Consider the following 15,870-nt stretch of genomic DNA (forward strand, 5'->3'; position numbering starts at 1 on the left):
TAATTCTCTCCCATTGGCCCCATCTTTGAATATCATTATACCAGGGCATTAGGATTTCAACATATGAATTTTGGGGTAACACAAACATTACATCCATTGCAAGGTCAATGCCAAAAATCATTGGTGAGAGAGAGACAAAGATAAATTGGGGGTGGAGGAGAAAGAGGGTGCCTCAGAAAAGCAATGAGAGAACCTGAGCGAGGCCCAATGAGAAACTGAGGAGAGTCTCTTAGGGATAAAAAAAGATTGTGGCATAGGTCTGCAGTTCGACACTAGATACTTTAAATTTGTAATGTCTGTTGTTCACAGTGGTTGGAGTTCTCAGCACGAGGCAGCAGGCAGTGGGAGTAGAGAGCAGTGTGGGACCAGGTAAGATAGATGCTGTAGGAAGACAGCAGTGGGGTGAACCCACCATATGCTGGCAGTGTGCATGGATGGTCAGCCATTAGGCCAGCTCCAGAACCAGGGGTCATCTAACCTAAGTTACACACACATACAAATGTGCAGAACCTTGAGAAAAAAAAGAATGCAAGTGGACTGCATAATCACTGTATCTCTTCAGGAATGATGGAGAGTTAACTCTTACATGTTTCTAACATGTAGATAAGAGTACATGTTCCTTCAACCAGACTTTGCCATTGCCATCCAAATAACAATAAAGGTGTTGATGGAGGAGAAGCCAAGCAGAATTCAAAAGGAAAGGATTCCAAAGTGGTCCTACAGCTTTCCAACTCTGAGGATTCTGTACTAGCTTACGTTGGCATCTGATTACCTTAGCTGCATCTCAGAATCTGTATTTGCTAGTTAACTCATATGCAACCAATCTGGTCAGTTCCACAAAGATAATCATCACTCATGCAGTTAACTTAGTATCAGTGGGTGCCTGGTGCTTCCTTTTCTCTTTATTTTCTTCAATGTGTCAATATCACAGGTGGTCTCTCTATATTAATCAAGGTGTATCCTGATTAAGAAATAATTAACAGCCAGGACCTACTAAGCAGGAGTTTTAGGGAATAATAATCTACATGACAAAGGCATACACAGTCCTGTGCATTTGCACTTGCAAATCATGAACTATTTGATATAAGAGCTGAGGTACAGGGATCCCTGGGTGGCGCAGCGGTTTGGCACCTGCCTTTGGCTCAGGGCACGATCCTGGAGACCCGGGATCGAATCCCATATCGGGCTCCCGGTGCATGGAGCCTGCTTCTCCCTCTGCCTGTGTCTCTGCCTCTCTCTCTCTCTGTAACTATCATAAATAAATAAATTTTAAAAAAAAGAGCTGAGGTACAGAAAAACTTGCAGCAAAAAGGGTTATAAATCACTGTGAGTTGAAAATAAATTAGAAGTAAAAACAAAACATCTGTAAAACTATACCGTAAAGCCATGGAACAATTACTTCGTTTTTAAAAATGCAGTTTGTGTACTCCTTAAAATTGCCCATTCTATAAAGTAAACCTACTTTTGAAATCACAGTATAAAAATATCTTTGTGATTCCAGTCCCTTGCTTTTAACCCTATTGTGATCTTCACCACGTTGATTTCATAATCATGCTATTTTCACCAAAGGCAAACCTTCTATGTGTGTCCTCGTTTCATTGTTCCCACTGACCGCACATTCTCATGTTGAAAGCTTATCTTTCTGTTTATCTCACTAAGGAAAAGGTTTTCTTCACCAACTGTCATCTTATTACTCATCCCAGATACTTAACTCTTCCAACTGATATTAAAGTAGAAGATTAAAAAGAAGGGACCCATTTTTTAATTTCTTGGTGGAAGAATCCTTGTCACAAGGCATTCATGCAGCCTACTAAAGCTCTTTTGCCAGAGACGTTTCCTTGCTTACTCATTGTGTTGATAAACCACTGCCTCAGAAAATGTCAGAATCTTCTGGAAAGACGATGTGCACAGATATTTGCTATGAGTGCTAAGACATCAAACAAAATGATATGCTGCTTTTTTATCTGCATGAAGTACAGTTATCAAGGTCTTCTGAATTTCAACCATGTGACCCCACTGCATCTTAATAATTCTAGTAATATTAACTGAAGAATGGGAGAGTGGGATTAATAAAGCATTTTAAAAGTTTCTATTTGTCTTGCTTTGTGTCCTCCATAGATCATTAGCTTTTAGTTAAAATTTTCATGCTACTCAGTCATTCTTAGATTGGGGTAAAGATACAAAACTGGGTTTTGTAATAATGAATAAAATCTTGCCCGTGTTATAATTTTTTGGCCAAAAAGATTAATAACTTTATCTTTCTAAATGTATTAAAAATTTAAAGATTTCATATAGTTTTTAAATGCTTTTCTTCAGAAGCACTTGAAATAAAAAATTCCTCCCAGAAATAAGGACTGATAGAAGAACTGATAATTAAAATGAAGGAGAAATTCATTGAAATTGGGATTAGTAAAATGTATTTTAAATGATAAAGCTTTTAAAATTTTCTTTTCATTTGGGACATGAATTATGTGGCCCAAAAAAAGAATAGTTACTTGAATTTATAACAAACCACGTTGTATTAATTTTCCTTTTATTGCCATTAACATTTTAGGTAATTGGCTTTTAGATTCTTCCATAAAGAATGCTTGTTTCCTCTTGCTTCCTTCTAATTTATTCAATTTCATGGGCTCCTCTTTCGGTACCCACCTTTTCTTTTCCAAACTCAACCTGTCTTAAATGTTTTTCTTAATGAGTTCCTCACAAAAATACTGAAATCTACAAGAAAGTGTGGTTTTTTTTTTAAGAAAGTGCTTTCAGAATCGTGGTTGACCTGTTCCTATCCTCTCTGAGAGTCCACATATTTTTCCTCCTGAACTGAAAAATCAGATGGCTATTGCTCTCATGGTGCTGCAGAACTGTGGCCAGCATCCCTGGTTCTGCTCTAGGTCTCTTTCTTCCCAGGGCCACTGAGACTTTGGCTCACCCCCTCCCCCGGTACAGGCCTGCCTAGGGTGAACAACAATTAGCCTCAATACTCAATATAAACAAAAGCAGGGAAGAGTGTCCCCATAAAACAGCTCTTTAAAATGCGCATATGTTAACTCCTATTCACAATAATTGTTCATCTGATTAGCACTTTGTCAACTGGGATGTAAAACTTGGGGGTAGGGAGGTAGAGGGGGTGATCAGATAGATGAGATGAGGGGAAGGTCAAGCTGCCATGATAGGTGGCTGCAGAGCGGCAAGAAAGAAAAACTACTTTACAGTTTTATTGGGACCATTATTCACAAATAATAGCCTTTTCTTCCCTCTTTTCTTCATTTACCTTTCAGAAAAGAAACATTAGTTTAAGGATTCAGGACTATTTCCATATGATTAGCAATTCAAGATTTGTGCACTTTTTTCCTTCCCACCAAAAACAACCGTCAGGAACTGCATACTTTTTGTCAAGAGAAAGTGAAAAGCTAATGTCTGCTGAGCATCTCACTGTGATAGGCACTATCCTGGCACCTTCGTGGGTACTTTTTTCATTGAGTCCTGACAGTGACCTTTATACAAGGTATTCTTATCCCCATTTCATGAAGGACAGTTTGGCTCAGAGTGTGACATTCCCAAGCTACGAGACAGAGCCACAAGCTGAAACCACATCTGTTTGAACCCAAACCCTATGTTTTTACTGGAGACTATGATAGTGGCCATAACCATGCATAATAGCTCAGTCAGCGTGGACAAGTAGAAAGAGCCCTTGGAATCAACTGGGCCAACGTTTGAGTTCCAGCAGCATTACTTTGCCAGCTTTGAAATCTTTAACTATAAAAAGTACCTAATAGTAGTTTCTCTTTAAGACTAGCTATTTGAGAGAGAGAGCCTGTGTGCTAGAACGTACAAGCGGTGGAAAGGGCAGAGGGAGAGAATTTCCAAGCAGACTCTTGCTGAGCACAGAGCCTGATGTGCTCTATCTTATGACCCAGGCGATCAGGACCTGAGCTAAAATCAAGAATTGGATGCTTAGGGATGCCTAGGTGGCTCAATGGTTGAGCATCTGCCTTTGGCTCAGGGCATGATCCTGGGGTCCAGGATCAAGTCCCTGGTCGGGCTCCTTGCAAGGAGCCTGCTTCTCCCTCTGCCTACATCCCTGCCTCCCTCTGTGTGTCTCTCATGAATAAATAAATAAAATCTTAAAAAAAAAAATCAGATACTTAGCCAACTGCACCACCTAGGCACCCCTCTCAGAAATTTCAAACTCAGGTTTTTGTGGCCATTCAATGACATGGTGCATGTAAAGTATTTGACGTGTGCTAGGACATAAAGCTACTCTGATGCTCAGAAAGCAGGAATCCTCTTCCTTCCTAAGCGAGGCAACAAGTCACTGTTTGGCAGGACAGCTCTCAGCTGCCTGTGGTGCCGGGAGGGTTGCCGACTGACTCTCGCTGGCAGTGTGACAGGAAGGAAGGAGAAGGCGTTAGCTGAGACCATGGCTCTGCAGAGCAGGGAAGTGTGCAAGCAGAAGGGACCAGACTGGACTCTGATATAAGACACTCGATTAGGGAAGTGCCTCTTTCCTTTGTGTGGTATCAGATTGCCTAAAATTTGGGTCCTAGATGCACTGATTCTCGGAGGTCTTAGTGCTACAGATAAGGGGACTAAAGATGATGTTTGGCATCCCGAGTCCTTAGACTTGTGCCTGTCACCAGCACATTTTGCAGTGCACTCTGTAGTCAGTGCAGAGGAAATTCCTGTTAAATGTGGCTGCAGAGACTGAGCGGTACCTTGGGGAGCGAGTAGGCAAGGGCTCAGTGTGTTCATAGGTTTTTCAACAAAATTAAGTTGAGCTCCTTCGTGTCATGAGATTATTTCTTTTATCTTGTACATCTCCAAGATTTTACCATATTTGTTTTAACCAGAGACCATCTTGGAAAACAGTTTGAATCCCAACTGGAATTTATTATTTGAAAGCCAAGTGAGAGGGAGAATAGGGATGCCAGCAAATAAAATTTAAAATAGGGTTTTTCAGTTTAATAAAATTAAGACCTAAACAGCATCTGAAAATTCTGGCCCTTTGTGGCGAAGACTTTGGCAGCCTAGGTGCCAGGGAGCCCATTTCAAGAGCAGGGACTCTCGTCTCTCTGCCCATTCACTATTCCACGCTCAGCAGAAGGCCCCAGAGTCAAAGGGGTGATGGAACTGTGCCCAAACCATCGAAGGGACAGGCAGGAACAACTTTACTCAGGAGCAACAGAGCAGACCCTGGTTCTCACTGTGGAAACCAAGGAGGCACTTGATGATTGCAGTCATCTATAGAATGGCCAGCCCTTGTAATTTTCTCTTACTCAGTATTTTCTAGACCTTGTTGTGAGACTGTGTGATCAAGCTGGCTGCCATACTGGCACTTTAGCACCATCAAGCCCACCGTCTTCTCCCTGCTGTCCCTCCCTGCAACCAACACCCATCATACCAGTTGTCTGATAGTGTTGGAAGAGGAGGAGGATACACATTGTCCTTTGTCCAGACAGTTATGATCTGGCAACCTTATTGGACTTGTCTGAGTCCTATGGATAGTAAAAGCAAACTCAACTTTTAAAAAAATCTGCTTTAATCTTCAAATGAATATTAATTTTTCGTGAATTCTCTCTAATGACTGGGCTTTCAGAAAGTCTCATTTAATGATAATTGAAGTTTTGGGATATGACAAGCCGTTTCTATTTCGAGTTTCCTTTTTCTCCCCTCTTCTTAAAATTCAGAGATAACATTATACCTTGTAGTTAATTGCAGCAACCTTGTATATAATTTAGTCCCTTGGAGGGGAGAATGAAGGAGAGGAAGGTCTTTAGTTCAAATTGGAATGGGACAGATCTGCGAGGTGTGGACTTTGGCACGTAAATTAATTTCCTCGTCTCATTTGTCTTAACCTGTGAAAAGGGAACAAAAATAATTATTTGCAAAGTTTGTGTGAGGGTTCAATGAAAAGACCTAGCACAGATTCCAACTCATAATAAGGACTCCGTACCTCCGTTTTTCTTTAATCCATAGTTACATCCATTTTTCACCAACTGTAAATGCCACTTTGCAAAAGTTATTTTTAATACACTTAACATAGAAAAAAACAGCCCATATTTAAAATCCTAATATTAAGTTTCACATTGTATAATTGCACAACATTAATTTTACTGAGTGAGCCTTTTATGTTTTCAGTTAATAAAGTCCATGTTTAGTGCCTGAGAGCCCTGTGAGTCTCTTTAACTGTGTTATGGGAAATTTTGCAGGATTTCCAGAAATTATGAATGTCACTGGAAGTTTCTACCTCTCATTATTTAGTGCACAGTTCCTTGAGATCTATAATTCAGTAGGTGACAGGGGAGGGTTTTAGATCACGCCATCTGGGGAGGCCTTGTAAATGCATATGGAGCAAACCACTGTCGTAATTGCATTGCCAAGAAAGGCTTCCTGCAGTCACACCGTCCTAGTATTTTAGAGTTTTAAAAAGTTAACAGCATTTTCAGCTTCCTCTAAGGACTCCTGTTGTTCAAACTACTTTAAAAAAAATGTAGTCATTCTAGCATAACTGACCTTTATTGCAAATTGCGTCGTTTTGTCCTAAAGAGCCCAGTGTTTGCGGGACTCTCATTGTCCTTGGGAAGTAATGAGCTCTAGTACTTCTCAGTGTTTAACTTTGGGGGGTAGTTATGCATGGCCTGTCAGATTATTAGATTACTTCCCTCATCGTTAGCAATTCTTATCCTTAAATAGGCAACAAGGAAAAGAGAAAACCGAAGACACTCCGTGTGTACTCTAGACATGCTCATTTATGCAGAGACACACACATACCCACCACAACTAGCCCCAAAGGTACCCGTTTTAAAAACAGATTCAAAAGGGAAATTTAATTTTCCTTGCATTCATTCAGCGGATATTTGTGAGCACCTCCTGTGTACCAGGCACAGGGAGTATTCAGTGGGAAAGAAGCATGTGTCCCATGCTTCATGGGAAACATGCCCCCAACCCAAAGGCCACCACCAGTGCCAGTTTCTCTTGCTTCCCTTCAAAGATATACTGTGCATAGAAGGAATATATTTGTGTGTGTACCTCACTATTTTTTTTGTAATCCAAGTGATAGCACACTATCCATCTCACATCTTGGAGAATATTCCAGATTGGTCTAGCTCATCCTTCTTTCTTACTGTTGCATAGCATTACACTGGATGGTTGGATGGTTATTTTATGATGTCCCTGTTGCTGGACATATTGAAGTAATTCCTAGGGGATGTTTTTCTTCTATTTTAGGGCCTTGTGTCTTTCTCCTCTGCTTTTACATTTCTTCTAGTGCATCACCCCATTCTGTGTCGTTCCATCAATAATGATTCTGGGAAAAGGGACACATCACCACCTTCATAGACACCCTCACCCTTCTCTGTACTTCCTGACTGATCCAAGCCAGCATGACAAGGTTACATTTACCCACAGATTTCTTGTGATCACCTTATAATTGTTGATCTTGAAGACAACAGATCAACTTTCCTACTCCAGGATCCACTGCTTTGAATTACAGCAAACTTGACAGTTGACTCCATTTGGCAGGCATCACCCCCGTCACCTAGGACTCTGTTTGCAGCTGCCCTGGCTGCTCACTGTCCGATGTTCTGTGCTGAAGCAGCCAGGTACCCCAAGGGGCTCCCTTTGCTCCTGGATCAGAGGCGGCCTCCTTTTCCTTTGAATGGCATTGCTCTCGCAGTGTGATTTTATTTCCACCATAACATAGAAACTTTTGAAGATCAATCAAAGCACAGTAACTTTAAATGCATCATAATTAGATCTCTCCCTTTTGGATGGCTCTATAAAGTGTATCTTGTTTCATTTCTGGAAACCTTAACTGTCAGAAGGTTGCTTTCTCACACTTGGTCATAAAAACATAGGAAGCCCCTTCCCAACTTAAATCTTTAGAGATTTTGAAGTGACCTTGACCACTGGTTGTTGCTTCAGCTGTACTTTCTGGTTTCTATTATTTCTGCTCTTCTTCATGTTGACATCACCTTTCTGTGCCTCTGAGGTTCAGTTTTTCCATTTCTAGTTGTTTCTTCTCTCTTCAACCCCTGCTTTGCCCCTCTGTGGATATCTGGTTTTTGTTTGTTTTTTAAAGCAGTTTCTTCTTCAGCACTGGCTTGTTGCTTTGACTGTGTTATCTTGTACCTGAGCAGCATAATTTACTGTTCTCTCTCATTCCCCCAGATGGTTAGTCAGCAGGTCTCACCAATCCCCTTTATATTAAAGGGTTTTATCATGATGCTAACCCAGTTTCTTATTCTGGCAGTGAAATTAAATTGAAAAATATATATGATTTTCTAGAGATAGAGCCTTTCCTTTTTTAATTTTGAAATTTTGGAAAAGTTAACATTTGCTTTTGAACTGTGGCCCCCTGAGTGTCCAGTGGTTGAGCATCTGCCTTCAGCTCAGATCATGATCCTGGAGTCCTGGGATTGAGTCATGCATTAGGCTCCTTGCAAGAAGCCTGCTTCTCCCTCCTATGTCTCTGTCTCTCTCTGTGTGTCTCTCATGAATAAATAAATAAAATCTTTCAAAAAAAATTAACTGAGGTCCCCTTTCTTCCTTTTTTTAAGACAATTTTCTAAACTCAATCTGTAAATTATTTATTTTAGCCATTTATCACTTAATTGCCACTTACAGATTCAACAAATAATTATAACATTTCTGCCACATGCCCAACACTGTCCTGGGCCCTGGAGACTAGACAAGCTCTGCCCTCCAGAAATCCACTTTAGTGAGAGGAGGCAGTGGCCCATGATGTAATCCAGGAGATGGAGCCAATGTGCTAGAAAATGACAACAGGAAAGCAGGTGGGGAGTTCAATTTTAATTAAGGGGATTAGAGATGAACTCCCCAGGAAGAAGCCATTTGACCAGACTCAAGGAAACACAGTAGCAAGCGCTGGGGATTTACCTGGAGGGAGAAAGGCATCCTGGCAGTGAGCACAGTGTGAAAGCTAAGGAAGTGGGTGTGTGACACCCGGAAGGAACAGCAAAAAGTCCCCCATGCTGGAGGGGAGCAAACAGAGGAAGTTGGTCAGAGAGGTTCCCAGGAGCCCATGGCGGGAGGCCTTTCATACCATCTCAAGGACTTTGGCTCTGGCTCTGAGATGAAGAGCCATTGGACAGTTTTGAGCAAGTGAGTGAGGGGATATGTCTTGTTCTGTGAGGCATTATTGTCACATATTATTTCAGGGAGATTTATGACTGATTAAGAAAGCAGCCTTTCTTCTAGTTATTTTGTGTTTAGAGTACGAAATAGTTCTAAAGGACCCTGTGTTTTCTCTCCTCTTCCTTCCTCATTGTTTTGTAAATGCCCAAGACCATTATTATTATTAGTATCATTTAATAAGCCTGGTCTTTCAGCAACCAACCAGGGTCCTGGGAAGGAGCCCCGCATCAGGCTCCCTCCTCAGCAGGGAGTCTGCTTCTCTTCTCTGCTGCTCCCCCTGGTTGCGCATGCACACACGGGCACTCTCTCTCTCTCTCTCTCTCTCTCTCTCTTAAATAAATAAATAAATAAATAAATAAATAAATAAATAAATAAATAAATAAATAAATAAATAAATAAATAAATATCTTTTTAAAAATCAATCCTGATTTAACATATTTCTTTACAACTTATTTCAGTACTTCTTCCACAAGGATGAGAAGATAAGGCTGAAAATGAAAGACATTTGAATTCAAAGGCCACAAATACAGAACCAGAAAATAAATCACAGTATGGTAGGAAGGAGAAGCGAATATGGCAGACTCATTTAGGAGACTGTCAAGAGGTGATTGGCCTATTTACCCACAAACTTCATGGAAACCAAGCTAAAAAGGATACCAACAGATCACACAATTATCCTGACCTGAGTTTTTCCAGCCCATAGTGCTTGTCTTTTCCCATCTTACTCTAATGCAAACTGCCATGTGATATAGGTTTTTAACATGCTTCTTCCTCCCCAAAAAAGTGATTACTTTCTAAAAGTTGGTCAGGGGCACCTGGCTGGCTCAGTGGTTGCGTGTCTGCCTTTGGCTCAGGTCATGATCCTGGGTCCTGAGACTGAGTCCCTCGCAGGATCCCTGCTTCTCCCTCTGCCTATGTCTCTGCCTCTCTCTGTGTGTGTCTCATGAATAAATAAATAAAGTCTAAAAAAAAAATTTTAAAATAGAACAAGTTGGTCAGTATGCATTTCACTATTATTCCTACTATGTGGCTTATTTATGTGAGGAGTGTCATTTTTGCCAAAAGAAATAACTTCCCACTAAAATTGTTAGTTTTGGTAATTGTAGACATTAAAATCAAGGCTGATTTTTAAAAATGTTTTAATTCTGTTTCAGTAGACTGAAACAGATTGCCAGCTTCCGGAGGCAGAAATTGTGTCTGTTGTTCACCCTTGTGTCCTTGGTACCCCCTGAACATCCCTTCAGGTCTTCATCTACAACTCCAAAATCTCAAAAGCTTAAAAAACAAAATTTTATCAAAAGTTGCGTACCAACACTCATTCAGAGGCTAGGCCTGAACTGAGTGAGCCTATTTAAAACATACTCATCTGTCCCACTTTTTGTGAATACTCATGTATATTACTACAGACGTGATAATAGATCTAATTTGAGTGCTTTGCAGACCCTGCTGGGTGTTCTATAACATTTGGTTTATGCGTCTTACTACTTCTCTATATTTTTTTCCTAAAGGAAAAGATAATTCAGTTCTTAGAAGCAGTGCATCGAAATGTTGCCTTAATTATTCTCTTAGAGTAGTTGTAATTGGTCTTCAGCTAACCTAGTAAATCTCAAGAGTGGGAAGTGTTATTGTTATCAGTTAAAATTGTCCTAATTAGTGTCCTAGCAGGTGATTTTTGTGGGATTCATGTATTCGTTATGTTGTCTCTGTATCTTATCATTTTGTATCATTTTGTTTTTCTTCAACATTTTTTAAGGTGTCACATCAGCCTTTTTAATGCTGGCGACTTAATTGCAAAAGCACACATAAACAGTTTGAAAGGTGTGAGAAGAAATTCACAAGTCACATGAGTAACAGCAACAAAGCTAGCATTCAGTCTGGAATTCCTCCGCTGTGCAAAACAACCCACTGCCAGTGGGTCGAATGGTGTGTCTTGAAAGGGAGAGAGAAATGAGCTTGATACAAGAAACATTTGTTTCACACTGAAAATACAGTGGGAAGTATGGATGTAAATTAAATATAGGCTTTCCCCTCTCCAAGCTTAATAGGGAAAATGAGACGTGTCCATAAAATAAATGAAATACGCAGCAGAACATACCAGAGGAGAGTCCTTGCAGCTCGGGGGGCCGGGAAGGGAGATCAGGAATTGGAACATAGGTACTTGGAGAGGGTGAGCTCATGGAGTACAGATGGGAGAGGGAGTCCAGCTATCGAGAAGCTAGCTCTGTGTTGAGTAGTAGAGACACACAAACAAATAAATTATTACAGAAAGCAGTATATGTTATCCTGGGGGCTTTGGAACCATAGTGGAGAATGATCAGTCCTTGGGAAGGTGGGCAGGAGTTGACTGTAGGGCAGGGTCTTGAGGAACTTGGGAGTTCACCCAGAAGGGCCGGGGTGGGTAACCTCTCAACAGCCCGACAGCTGCATGAGGTGACTTGTCATATTGTATCCTTCCTACAGGTGAATCCCACATCTCTTCTGGAACGATTCAGAGTGGGAAAGGCTTGCAGAATAAGAGTCAGTTTAGGACCATTGCGCCCAAAATTGTGCCCAAAGTCCTAACCTCCAGGGTGCTACCATGCCATTCACCGTCACTCTCTGACCCAGTGAATCCGGGCCCTTCCATCAACGCCAAGCCACTGGGGGTGCCTGCCCAGAATTATGCCCTGATGCAGGTTGCTGGACAGGAAGGGACCTTTTCTCTCGTCGCCCTGCCACATGTTGCTTCAGCTCAGCCAATCCAGAAGCCCAGACTGCCACTGCCCGAAAACCTCAAACTGCCTATTCCTCGATACCAACCACCAAGAAATAACAAAGGATCGAGAAAGAAACCTGTTCGGAGCTCCTCTGCGAGTGGCGGTGACATACCTCCTGCCCAAAACCAAACGTCCCCCTCTCCCCCTGACCGGCCTGAACCTCCGTACAAAGCCAGTACCTCAGAGCAAGCACTGTCGCTGTCACTATACCCATCCCCCGCCAGCGTTGGCTCAGCGGTACCAACCCACCGAGGTGGTGGAGACCCTCCGCCTCCAGCAACCAGTGACCGTGGAGACCTGCACTCTCTTGCCACCCCGACACCATCCACACAAGCGGAGCCCTCTGCCAAGCAGGCCCCCGCCAAGACTCTAGGGAGAGTGGACGTGCTGAACAAGAAAACGTGCAGTAAACCTTGTGCCATTGCCGGTGGAAAACTTAAAGAGAAAGGTGATCTCGCAAAAGCCATGACCATTTTATCACCAGCTGTTTTTGGCAACACAGTGCAGCTGATCTCTCCGGTCCCCAGAGGTAAAGTGCCCATCCTGCCCTACGCCAGAATGAAAACAGTGGAGCTGTGCAGAGCACAGTCAGATGTTAACACCGCAGACAGCTCTGTCCCTGGGCTTGAGGCACCCTGTGCCAAGACATTGGCCATCACAGGAGGCTTCCACGCCACCACCAGAATGGCTAGCAAGACGCCTGCCCCGCAGCCAGCAAGGCAGAGTCCCTGTGGAAGCGCTTTCTGTCCCGCCACCAGACTGGACCTCAGCCACAAAGCAAAACTGAACAATGGGGCAGCAAAGAGACGAGTAAGGAAACGAAAGGTACCAGATGAAATGTTGGCATTTCAGGGGAAGAGGAGGAAATGTATCATTAATAGGTGTAAAGACAGCAAAGAAAGGGTGAAACCCGATCCCCAAGAACCCAGGGACCAAAAACCTGGGGCTCTGAAGAAATACCGTAGCATTATGCCCAAGCCTGTGATCGTCGTGCCCGCCCTGGCTCCCCTGGCCTCTCCCACGGGTGTGGCACAGGCCCAGACACCTGGCAGCCTGGGACAGGACGTTGTGTTAAATCATCCATTCACTCCTAAATATCTGGGCTGGAAGCAGGATGGCAGCGCCCCCCCTAAGCCCAGCTCTGCATTGAGGAACGGCTTCTCCGGCATCAAGAAGCCCTGGCACAGATGTCACGTCTGTAACCACCACTTCCAGTTCAAACAGCACCTCCGAGACCACATGAACACGCACACGAACAGACGGCCCTATAGTTGTCGGATCTGTCGCAAGGCCTATGTACGTTCAGGCAGCCTGAGCACACACATGAAGCTTCATCACAGTGAGAACCGTCTGAAGAAACTCGTGTGCTGTGAATTCTGTGCCAAGGTGTTCGGTCACGTCAGAGTCTATTTTGGTCACCTAAAAGAAGTGCACCGGGTTGTCATCAGCACTGAGCCGTCCCCTGGGGAAAGGCAGCCAGGGGACGTGCCAAAGAGCAGAGGCCTGGGTGTGCGAGGGACGGAGGGCCCCGTGGAGAGGTGAGTGCTGATGGGATGGAGGCCTGGCACCGAGGTCGGTCTGGATTTGGAGAACAGGGCATGATTTCGTATTTGGAAAGATGAGTTTGTAAAAACATCCCTGGATTGAGATTTGTAAGGTAGCTATGTCCTCCTCGTTCTGTGAAGAGGTTTCTCTCTGGTTTCTGAGCAGTGGTGGGTTTTCATTGCTTTCTGTCCTGTCAGCCAGGGCACCAATGCCCGGATGCTGGGGACAGCAGAGTGAAGGACGATTTTTGCAGCTGAATTAATTATGAAGCAGTAAATTGCTGCATACAGTTCCCAGGGCTTTGTACAAGTAAGTTTCCCCAAACCTGTGGCCACAGAATTTATATCTAAACATCATCCTTCGCCCCAGAATGCAGTCTGACCCATGGTGGGGACTCTGTGTGCCCTGCACGGCCGGCCCCCAGGTGCCAGACCCAGCCTCTACAGTTGCCCTGTCTTTCCTGTCATGCTGGTTTCCCGTGTCATGTTGTCCTGTGGAAGTGCTACTCTCGGACTTCACGGACAAACAGGCTGTGTAGCTGGACAGCCTGGCTGGCAGGGCTTCAGGCACTGGGTACACCAGGGAGGCCCCTTCAGTTTGCCTGCTTTCTACTGAAATCTGTTCTCAGCAGCACGTTCTAACTTTAGAAGCTCTGTCCCTCGTCATTCTTAATTGTCCTGATTGTTCTAAACTCTTTCTATCCAGTTGTGTCTTTCTCTGTCACATTCACTAAAATCAGGGCCTCCTATCCTGTTTCTTCCTGGCTTTTCTGTAGTTTCCCTGCTTTTCTTTAGGGCATTCCCATCCACTTGCAGATAGTCTGTGCCTCATTTCTTTTCTTTTTTTTTTTTTAGATTATATTTATTCATGAGAGACACACACACACAGAGAAGTCTGTGCCTACTTTCATTAATACATCTGGCAGCCCCACTAAAGAAGCCCCCCTTCTTAACAGCCTTCTGTAATACATTTTGATTTTTAAGTGAATGTCCAAACTGCTCTCTCTCTGTGCTCAGGGTTAGTGAGGATGGGCAGCAGTGACGGTGGCCCTGTGCTGCCCTGCTTCCCTTGCTCCTACCCGGGGTAGAGACCAAAAAGGAAAGCCTCCTTTACTCAGTGGACACCGGGAGCTTGAGGACTGCGGGGCTGGGGCCGGAGCAGGAGTGACATGGGCGTCCCCTGGCCTCTGCTTCCCCATCCCCTGAACTTCTCCTTAGAGGGAGTGTTCTGGATCCCTGAAGGCCAATGTCCCAAAGGAGAAGCTTCAGGGATATTTTCCATGAAATCTGATGTTGGCTATTTTCCCCCTTTGCAGGGAAAACAAGTCAAGCCCGGAAGAAGAGCTCCTCCTGACCCAGGCAGATGAAGTCAAATTACAGATCAGATGTGGCCGCTGTCAGATCACTGCCCAGTCCTTCGCTGAAATCAAGTTCCATTTACTTTACGTTCACGGAGACGAAATTCAAGGCCGGCTACCAGAGGAGATCCTTCCAGGAAGCCTGGCAGCTCCAGAGGAACTGGCGAAACATGTGGCTCCTTTCTGGAAACAGCATCCTGAGAGAAGAAAACTGCTGAAGAAGCTCAGTCCCCCCGAAGACGAGCTCCCCGCATTTCCCAAATTGAAAGGGCAGCCCTGCCTGCCTCCTCAGAACAGTGTGGAGACGCTCAGGAAGATGGAGGGAGCCTTGGCAGGGAGGGAGCAGGAGTGGGGGGCAGCCCCCCGGGGCCCTGCATGTCCCAGCCCCCACGCCCCCCCCTTCCTGGGGGCTCATTCAGGCCTGAACTGTGTCCTTTGTGCACAGACGCTGGCCAGGAAGGAAGACCTCCTCCTACACTGGGAGCAGCGGCACTGCTGTGAGGACCCGCCCAAGCTGTGGACCATCTTAAATTCACTCCCCAACCAGGGGGGGATCGCACTTTCTGGCAAATCTGAATCCTGAAATACTGGGGCAGGAGGGGGTTCAAGAGAGTGCTGCTTGCTCTTTCTCTCAAGGCTTTGTTCTCTTAGGGTGGTGCTTAATTATAAAACCCAAGCAAGTTAGGATCAGCATTAATGAGCACAAGGGATTTTGTACATAGCTATATTTTCTTATTTTCTTTCTCCTTCAATGTATATTTTTCTAACCATGTGCGGTTTTATTTCAGAATTCTGTGTACTGTTAATGTCTTAGACTTTATGTGAGAATAAATAAAAAGATCAAAACTTGGAGATTGAAATGTAAAAGATTATAGGCTGTTCTCCAAGTACAGTTTTCAGCGGGTTTGAGTGTGTGCGTATATCATTTTGTTCAGCTGGTTTCTGTTTAAGTAGACCGACAAATGTGATCTATTTCCAGGTGGCAAAACCAGTTCAGTCTCAACCATAGTACAGTGTTGATATTTATCAGATTTGCTGGTGTTTTAGGAGAGGCTATAG

At 43.8% G+C, this 15,870-nt stretch overlaps 1 protein-coding gene across 8 annotated transcripts in view; it reads left to right on the forward strand.

The window, feature by feature from the left end:
• ZNF438 (zinc finger protein 438) overlaps positions 1-15,663 on the forward strand; it is a 410,158-nt gene extending 394,495 nt beyond the window's left edge. For all 8 annotated transcript variants that reach the window (XM_055334535.1, XM_055334533.1, XM_055334538.1 and 5 more), the window contains 2 exons: positions 11,614-13,447; positions 14,770-15,663. In XM_055334535.1, the coding sequence (XP_055190510.1) occupies positions 11,614-13,447; positions 14,770-15,394 (2,459 nt within the window). In that variant the 3' untranslated portion in view covers positions 15,395-15,663. The remainder of the gene's footprint in view (positions 1-11,613; positions 13,448-14,769) is intronic.
• Positions 15,664-15,870: the final 207 nt, after the last annotated feature.

This window comes from Nyctereutes procyonoides, unplaced genomic scaffold (assembly GCF_905146905.1).
Source record: "Nyctereutes procyonoides isolate TBG_1078 unplaced genomic scaffold, NYPRO_anot_genome, whole genome shotgun sequence".
In the NCBI taxonomy this organism is placed as follows: domain Eukaryota; kingdom Metazoa; phylum Chordata; class Mammalia; order Carnivora; family Canidae; genus Nyctereutes; species Nyctereutes procyonoides.